The sequence below is a fragment of the Agrilus planipennis genome, unplaced genomic scaffold, assembly GCF_000699045.2.
Source record: "Agrilus planipennis isolate EAB-ADULT unplaced genomic scaffold, Apla_2.0 scaffold6, whole genome shotgun sequence".
Taxonomy (NCBI): Eukaryota; Metazoa; Arthropoda; class Insecta; order Coleoptera; family Buprestidae; genus Agrilus; species Agrilus planipennis.
In genome coordinates, this window is record NW_020439302.1 from 2,072,836 (window position 1) to 2,082,105 (window position 9,270).

A 9,270-nucleotide genomic window follows, 5' to 3' on the forward strand; every position below is an offset into this window, starting at 1 on the left:
ATTTTTTGATTTTTTTTTTTTTTTGAATTGTTACATACCATTTCCATACATTACTTTCCAAAACGAAAATCAAGGCTTATGATTAGAATAAAAACACACACTCCCACGAACAAAATTTATTTAAACTGCTGAATGGGCTACAAAACACTAGTGCTCCCAAGAAGAAATTCAATGATCACTCGTCAAAAGTCAATTGTTTATCATAATGCAGCAAACTTGCTCCTGCTCTCAGAGTCGTCATTCTAATTCAAATATATCATAATAAAATACAATATTAAAATTGGAAGAAAGAAATGCAAAAAAGAACGATTAACAACGAACAATTATAATTATAATAGTAATTATACACGGGCACTTTCACAACTTAAACTGAACCGTACCGAATTACCGAAACTGTCTCTTATTAACTTTTATTCAACAATTTTACTTTTTTTATTATTTACTCATCGTCTCTTTTTTGATATTTTATATTCATTTTCAAATTCTTCATATTAAACTCTCAACACGAAGTAAACGCGATCACACTCTCTCCAAACCATTTTAATATCGCTGATACATACCTATAAAGAATCATAGCAAATTAGGAAGTGATTTACTGAACTCAAAAACAAAAATATTTCATATAACGTAACGTACGTATTTTCCCATTTTTCCCAAAATCATACTAACGATAAGTTCTTTAGTAAAGCGTATACTAATCTCAAAAAAATCGAGCTTTGAAATGCACAAAATTAAATTCACTAAACGCCGCAACATTCTCAATAATTACATTAAAGTAATAATTAGAAGGAGAATTTTGTAGACGTTTTTAGTCTTAATAAGCGACGATCTTTTTAATATTATTAACTGAAAGAGCCTCCCACCCATGTCATAACACTATACTACTACTAATAATAATAATAATAATCGTAGTCAGAATAATATTAGATGATCATTCTTGAAATGAAAAAAACTCTTCAATAAATAAAAAATAATTAAAAAAGAAATATATACGTTTCTTCTCAAAAATATTTAATTGCATATGCATGAATATAAAAAACACTCTCTGAGAATAGCAACAACTCTCACATTATTTCGTTTATTTCTTTCAAAACATGAAACATTATTTTCTTTCTTCACTTTTATCCATTATTTTAATTGTGTGGTATATAAATATTTGCAATAATAATCTACATAGCTGTAAAGCATATCGAAAAACTGCTTAATTATGATTTAAGTGAGCAAACCAAGAAAAAAACGGGATAACAACATCATAAAAACAAGGTGCACACACACATACACACATGAGGGGGTACGACACAAAAAAAATTACTTAATTTGAACACTTCGGCTTGCAACACAAAAAGCTCCAACAGTACGAGGAACTTTATTAGACCAGTATTCCAACCACCGTTATTGAAAATGTTTTAAATATAAATCATCAAGAAGTGTCACTTGATTTTGCTAATCTTTTGCTATAATGTCATGTTATAATACTAATAAAATGCCAAGTACATATGATAAATTTTTCCAAGTCCCATATTTTTGTTGGTAAGTTAACAGCAAATATATGAAAGTCGATTAGATTGTGATAAAGTTAGGATACTTAATTATAATACTCGTTCATCAAAAAGAGAAAATCAAATGAAATTGAGCTAAATAAAACCCAAAATTCCATTAGGCAAAGGAAGACTAGAATGCCAGTTAATTAATTTGATTGAATGACGATTGTTATACAAGTACTGCTGCTAATTAAGCAGCCTTTCGCTGAATTACCTCAAAATCAAACTATTCTTACTACTTTTTGATACATTTTATACGAAATTTCACAACACACAATATGTTCTTTTTTTAGCTATTACTACAGGGCACTCCTTTTCATAAAGAAACATATCAAAAAGCTTTGAAGAACCCACAAGACCAAAAAACCAACACAAAACTAAAAATATACACGACGATTGTATAATAATTAAATAATTTACAATTTGTATAAAATCAAATTATATATGAGCATCATATTAATGAACAAATAATAAGGCAAAAAAGCTTCTAAAAGTCAAACTAATCAAAAGATCAAAATGTAATGGTTACTTGGTCTTGAAGGCCGATAAAGTCCGTTCAAAATNACACGACGATTGTATAATAATTAAATAATTTACAATTTGTATAAAATCAAATTATATATGAGCATCATATTAATGAACAAATAATAAGGCAAAAAAGCTTCTAAAAGTCAAACTAATCAAAAGATCAAAATGTAATGGTTACTTGGTCTTGAAGGCCGATAAAGTCCGTTCAAAATATTAAAGAGTAAACTATTAAAACCCGTTTCGAGATTTCAAAGAGCTAATTGATATTTTTTGGAATACTGCGTAAAAACGTGCAAGTGGTGGGTATTAAAATCACTATTATAATAATATAACAGGTGTAATATAAACAACTGCTTCAAGTTATATTAAACATATAGTATATAACGGTGGTAATAATAATAATAATAAAAAAACAACAATGGCGGAGCAGTGTGGCTTATGAAAAGGAGGTAATGAAAATTAGCAGAAAAGATTAATCATACTTTAAAAAACCTTTGTCCTGCTGCTGTTGCTGCGGCGGCGGTCTCGGCCACTGACCGTCCTGACCTTGGCCTTGGTTCATCCAGCTCAGGAAACCGGGATTGTTACCTCCCCCTTGATTGCCACCGTTCGCGTTACTACCTAAATACAATATAAAAATATATCTCAAAAAACCATCTGAAAGCTAGTGCTATTGCTAACTACTGCATTGAATAAACAATAATTATTTATCTGAGCTCGTTACAAAAAAAAAGTTTGGGTATTTTAATACCACCAGCTTCTAATGCTGGTAGGAGTCAGTTTCCTTTTAGGAATCGCAGGAGGGGGGGAATTGGTGGTTACGAAGAGACAGATGCAAGGTACGCAATGAAGACAACACTTAAGTGAATGATACACCCACTACGAACACTTGACAGTCACTAAACTCACCTGAATTGCTATTGGGTGGATTGTTGAAGCCCTGATTAAAGTTTGGCTCACCCTGGTTCTGGAGATTGCCTATAAGGCCCCAACTGGCTTGATTAAGTGCGGCAGCTACTAATGCAGGATTCATGGGGAGCGCGCCCAAATTAAGGCCCAGCCCAAGAGGGTTGCAGTTTTGTTGCTGACCACTCTGACCTTGCTGACCTGTAATACCTGCCCGTATGATATACAACACTGTTAATATCAAGGGTCAACAACGACATCTTGCCAACTATTATTTGCAGTTTATTAATTTAAAATTAAAAGAAGGAAATTATAATTTGAGTTTACTAAATAAGTTGTTAAAATAATTCTCAACAAAAAAAAAGATAAGTACTTGTATNCACGATTGTCCGATTTGGGAGCCGCATTCGACACATGCACAGATACACCTTCACAAAGATAAATTTAAAAGTGTATTATTCTCAAATACAATAGCCTTTACTACACTTATGTATGTTTCAAGAAAAAGGCACTTAATTAAAATAATTCAATAATATTAATTAATAATTATTAAGTTGCATTTATTAATGAAATGAGTGTAATGACAAACTGTTACCTTTTATGATATGGTCTTCTCCACACAAACTCTGGGCAACTTCAGGGTCCAGAAAAGTAACAAAGCTGAATGCTCGGAATGGTTTTGGTATAAAAACATCTGTAACTTCTCCAAATTTACCAAAATACTCTCTTAAGTCATCAGCAGTCAGATCTTCTGTGCAACGTCCTATAAATACTTTACAAGGTACTTGCTGAATCAATCCTTCCTAAAAAGAAAAAGTTAAAATACTTTTAGAGAACTACAATAATCAAAGTTCTTTACCTTTGAGTTGGGAACCTTCACATCACACCATCGTCCATCAATCATGTGCCTTTGGGCTAGTACTCGCATCTGTGATTCATAAGAAGCAAACCTAATAAATCCAAATCCTTTAGACTGTCCAGATTTTGGGTCCTTTTTAACCTAAACATAATTAATGACTTTATAACGTAGCAAAAGCAATTGTCTGTAAGAAATCATACCTGAGCCATTATTACTTCTCCAAAACTTTCAAAATACTCTCGTAAATTTTGCTCAGTTGTTTTCCAAGGCAACCCCAACACTATTAAATCTGTACATTTTAGTTTAGTCTCTATCCTCTTTGTCTTTGCTGTGGAGTTCTCCAATGCATCATCTGATTTCCTCTTATTCTCTATAATAATATACTTACAGATTGCAATTCAATAAAAGCATAAAACAAATTTCTAACAGACTTTTAACAGCTCTCTATCTTTTATTTTCAAATGTTACACAACAAAAAGACAAGTAAACTCGGATTATTAAATTATTCACTACAGCAGGATATATTCATATTCCAAAAATTTTCAGTGAGAATAAAGTTCATTACAGCCTAATAAGGCTGTTATGTTCATATATTGGTAACTAATCCAATAAGAGTGCAAAAATAAGGATAAATTAGAGGTAAACATTATGGCTATTTATGGGTTTCATAACCTATTTGTGCAACAAATCTTTTTCACAAAAATGTAATTGAAAGCCAAGTTTAATTGTTTGTGCATGCACATATTTATTATTATCTACTCACTATTATGCAAACATGATCACCTTCAATTTATTTCAAGGATCTTTAAAGTGACAAACAAAAATCTACCCGCCTTTAGAAAATAAAATGACCATGTAGTATTGTACCTTTGGGAAAAACGCAATAAAAGACCTGAGAGCCCCATCCAATCTCTGGTGGTGGATGTAATCGTCCATCGCTTAATCTTACACCTCGCATGGCTTTTGAATCGGGATTTCTGTATTTTAATCCACATGATCCTGGAAATTGAGCTGAGAGGGTGCTAAGTAACAATGTGCCGTCGTCCTCCGTGGGTAGCTCAATGGGTTCCTCGCCCTCGTCTTCAGCTACTTGCAAATATTCGACCGACATCCTCATGCACACACAATCAAAATCACTCTTAAATTAAAAGTACACGTGCTGTGAAACACAAGCACTTAGTCGACAAACTGTCGTCCACTGCAGTGAAATACCTAATATGGCGGATGCCGGATGACAATCAAATCAGTTGTCGCAAACATCCGTTTGGTTTAACGTAAATGACAACTCAAACGGCGGGAATAATTTGAAATTCACTCTCACCGAACAAGTTATTACAAATTAGGAGTAATTTTCACAAATTGTTAATAATGACCACTTAAATTATTTCTGGTAGTACCTAGTTCAACACTTTATCAAAAAGCTTAAAATAAGAACTTGTGATATTAAGACGAAAGAAAAACAATGCAGTCACATAAATTGTTATTTATTAATCCATAACAAACAAGTACAAAGTTTATTTTTCTTTCAACTTTAGTATATTTTATTTTTATTACAAAGATATTGGAGAGAATTGAAAAGTTTTTTTAATTCGCTGTAATACTTAGTAATGTAAATGCATAATTTGAGATTACAGATAATTCATGAATTAGTTTTAAAAGTAACAACATTTTTACTAGGCTCACTACATTAATTAATTTGACAGAGATTATTTAACGTCTCATTTAAGATCGACAGTGAAAATTAATTTGAAGGCTTATTAGTGTTATTTAAACAAAAAAAACACTGCAAGCAATCATAATATTAAATCATAATAATTAATCGATAGTTATACTTCATATCAAATAATAACACACATTTAATGGGTAGAAAGACTAAAATAATGCACCATAATCACGTCAGACTTCACAAGCATTCTGAAATGTTGCACTGCATAATTTGAGATTTGCTTCCTGTTAAATCTGTGTTATTAGTTAATTCAATTTGTGTTACAAAAGTTATAGACATTTACAAAATTCGAAAAATACATGGAAATGGGGGGACGTACCTGATCATACAAAGGAGGAGAAAAAATATACAGGATGGGGGGAGACATGCAACAAACTTATGTATGGTAACTTTTATTTTTCGAAAGGGCTTCGTATGTAGCGGGAATAAGACGATTCACTATACAAGAGGGAGAACAATATTTATGGGAAGGGAGACAACAAAAGCATTAATATGTACTACTGCAACCCTCAAAAAATAGTTACTCACCCAAAGCTTGCAAATTTGGCATGTCCAGATTTCCTCGAGGACCACCTTGGTTGCCCCAATTGTTCTGGTTGGGACCTGGACCATAGCGTTGATTGTACATACCAGGACCGTCGGGACCGTTAGATCCAGGACCGCGACCCCCATGTCCTCCCGGTCCTCGACCGCCCCCACTACCGTAGCCCCCACGATTGTCCGATTTGGGAGCCGCATTCGACACATGCACAGATACACCTTCACAAAGATAAATTTAAAAGTGTATTATTCTCAAATACAATAGCCTTTACTACACTTATGTATGTTTCAAGAAAAAGGCACTTAATTAAAATAATTCAATAATATTAATTAATAATTATTAAGTTGCATTTATTAATGAAATGAGTGTAATGACAAACTGTTACCTTTTATGATATGGTCTTCTCCACACAAACTCTGGGCAACTTCAGGGTCCAGAAAAGTAACAAAGCTGAATGCTCGGAATGGTTTTGGTATAAAAACATCTGTAACTTCTCCAAATTTACCAAAATACTCTCTTAAGTCATCAGCAGTCAGATCTTCTGTGCAACGTCCTATAAATACTTTACAAGGTACTTGCTGAATCAATCCTTCCTAAAAAGAAAAAGTTAAAATACTTTTAGAGAACTACAATAATCAAAGTTCTTTACCTTTGAGTTGGGAACCTTCACATCACACCATCGTCCATCAATCATGTGCCTTTGGGCTAGTACTCGCATCTGTGATTCATAAGAAGCAAACCTAATAAATCCAAATCCTTTAGACTGTCCAGATTTTGGGTCCTTTTTAACCTAAACATANAGAGTAAAAGGCTGTTGAAAATGTAATAGGCAGGAAACATCGGCACTATTTTTGGTGCTTCGATGGAAGTACTGCAAAAAGTGTCGTATAACGACGTGGACAGCACAATAAATAAAATAAATAAAAATCCTGTATATATTATAACAAAAATATTTACATTCCAAACACTGGAAATTGTCATAAGTGTTTATCTCTAATCTTGTGATCCATAAAAAAAATATTTCTTAATCAGGGCAAAAGTTATCATTTTTTAAATACAATGTAAATACTTGTTATGTTATTTAGTTTACATAAAAGTTATAAAAAAAAATGGATGCTCACCTCCTTATTATCCAAAATGGATAAATTCCAGTCCTTGTAATTATCCATGAAATTGTAAAAATAGCAAAAATTACATCACAAACTCTTTGATAACCAGAATACTTGGTCATTTTTGCAGCCTAAAAAATATACATACATATAGAGTTTTCCATGGATAGTATAACAACAAATTATACCTCTAAAAATACATCGGCACAATCATGAACCACAATTACTAAACTTCCTATTCTTACTAAGTTTCCTATCCATGATAAGGACATTAAAACTATAGTTGCTACATGATGAATGAACATTTGCCAAAAGTCTTTATGAACAACATCAAAGAAATGACTAAAGCACAATGACCAATAAAATGTCAAATTCATCATGTAATAGAACCATAAATCTGTTGTAACAGACTGATTGGGAAAGGTGTACCTGAAGTAAATGTTTAATTACAAGTCTTAATTAAATAAAAATGGAAATGGAAATTTTACCAGCACTCGTTTATATCCCACAACCATGGCTTGCTCCACAAGATGGTTAATCCATAAATAAAGCTTATGGTATAATAAAAACAACGCCAAGAATTCTCACAAAACTTTACCAAAGTCGATGGCTTATCCTGACTTCTTCTTAACCTTAACCATCTTTCAACCTGTCTTTCTGACATATCTAGTTGCTTGGCCAATCCTTGAATCTGTTTATGACTTAATTTTGATTTTGATTGGTATGCTTTTTCTAAAATTGGATTTGACGGTGCTTTTTTGGGCCTAGTATTCTTAATACCTAGAGACAATCCGACTGGGGCAAACCAATACCTTTTGAAAAGACAACGTTAAAATTTGAGTAGAGTAACATAACCTTCCACTTACCTTTCGAGTAAATATCGCAATCCTAACATTAAAAATGCCATTGGTATTGGATAATACAAATGCTTCGAGTTTGGAAAAGTCACCGATTTGCCTGGTTCAGGAGCAATATCTTTCCATGTTGTATTAGGCGGTAACCAAACCGACTCACTCCAGAATACCTCTGAGGCTCGTTCCAGATATTCCCACATTATTAAATTTCACTGACACTATTTGCTACAATTATACATAAGCTGCAATAAGTTACACCAAAAATATTATATGAACAATTTTAAATACATTTCCTTTTATAATTTACTAGTTTTAGTAGCATCAAGGATTCCAGAGACAACACCCAGAAGACACCCACCATAAGCAATAAAAGTCATAGATAAACAGAAACATAGATAATATAAAAACTACTCTATGTCGACTAGTTGTAACCATAGATCACCAAAAGAAAATTTATGGTCATTATTTGTTTTTTGCAATGTAAACATCAAGTAACGAAAAATGTTATCATTAGAGTCAAATTGACTCATATTTATCTGATACTTCTAGCATCTAGTGAATAAATATAAAGCATCTTATCTGTTTAATTTAAAACTTATCAGCATAATTTCAATGCTGCAGAGATACGCAGAAATATTTCTGCGTTTCAAAATTAAGTCTAGAATGTTGCAGCTAACTCCATACGGTTATAATTTGTACAGACATTTCAAAATACCATTGATAGTATATGCAAAAGGGTAAAAAAGATAACTGTTTAAAATAAATACGTATATGAACAACTAAAAGAATAGTTTTACATAAATAAACAAACAAATAAATAAATAGATGAATAAGTTTATTCATTACACTAAAGTACTTGAACAGTTTTTAAAGTTGTTTTATGGTATGATAGTACATACTTGCTTATCATTGTCTATGATAAGAGATAAGATAACAGTAAACAAGCTGATCTTTTTACTAAAGAAAGAAAGAAGTTTATAAGCGCAGGCAAGATGTTTAGTATAAAATTAAAACGAGGGCAAAGTTTTAATTCAAAGACAAAGAATACATTAGAACTACCTGAAGATGAACGTCTTCTGCATGCTAAAATACCAGTAGATAAAATGATGCCCAACAGTTCAAAAGATTCAAAGACAATGTTGAAATATTCGCAAAGTGACAGACGATCTACCAGACCGAAATTTTTAGATAGTTTGGTGAGTAGCA

The 9,270-nt window shown here is 32.2% G+C and overlaps 3 protein-coding genes across 4 annotated transcripts; all 3 read right to left on the reverse strand.

The window, feature by feature from the left end:
- Window positions 1–2,112: 2,112 nt before the first annotated feature.
- Window positions 2,113–6,894, reverse strand: LOC112903963 (TAR DNA-binding protein 43-like). 2 transcript variants are annotated; one of them, XM_025978490.1, is made up of 5 exons: window positions 6,751–6,894; window positions 6,487–6,694; window positions 6,089–6,319; window positions 2,979–3,176; window positions 2,113–2,690 (listed from the first exon to the last, which is right to left on the reverse strand). In XM_025978490.1, the coding sequence occupies exons 1-5, from the start codon at window positions 6,817–6,819 to the stop codon at window positions 2,542–2,544; spliced, it is 855 nt and encodes a 284-aa protein (XP_025834275.1). In that variant the 5' UTR covers window positions 6,820–6,894; the 3' UTR covers window positions 2,113–2,541. The 2 variants fall into 2 exon arrangements, with proteins under 2 accessions (XP_025834275.1, XP_025834274.1); XM_025978489.1 differs by having other exon boundaries at window positions 2,979–3,185.
- Window positions 3,286–5,167, reverse strand: LOC108742614 (TAR DNA-binding protein 43). The gene is made up of 6 exons (XM_025978510.1): window positions 4,702–5,167; window positions 4,035–4,204; window positions 3,835–3,975; window positions 3,571–3,778; window positions 3,349–3,403; window positions 3,286–3,301 (listed from the first exon to the last, which is right to left on the reverse strand). The coding sequence occupies exons 1-6, from the start codon at window positions 4,949–4,951 to the stop codon at window positions 3,286–3,288; spliced, it is 840 nt and encodes a 279-aa protein (XP_025834295.1). The 5' UTR covers window positions 4,952–5,167.
- LOC108745073 (ceramide synthase 6) lies at window positions 6,842–8,526 on the reverse strand. The gene is made up of 7 exons (XM_025978446.1): window positions 8,353–8,526; window positions 8,077–8,289; window positions 7,699–8,022; window positions 7,399–7,639; window positions 7,223–7,341; window positions 6,892–6,972; window positions 6,842–6,857 (listed from the first exon to the last, which is right to left on the reverse strand). The coding sequence occupies exons 2-7, from the start codon at window positions 8,262–8,264 to the stop codon at window positions 6,842–6,844; spliced, it is 969 nt and encodes a 322-aa protein (XP_025834231.1). The 5' UTR covers window positions 8,265–8,289; window positions 8,353–8,526.
- Window positions 8,527–9,270: the final 744 nt, after the last annotated feature.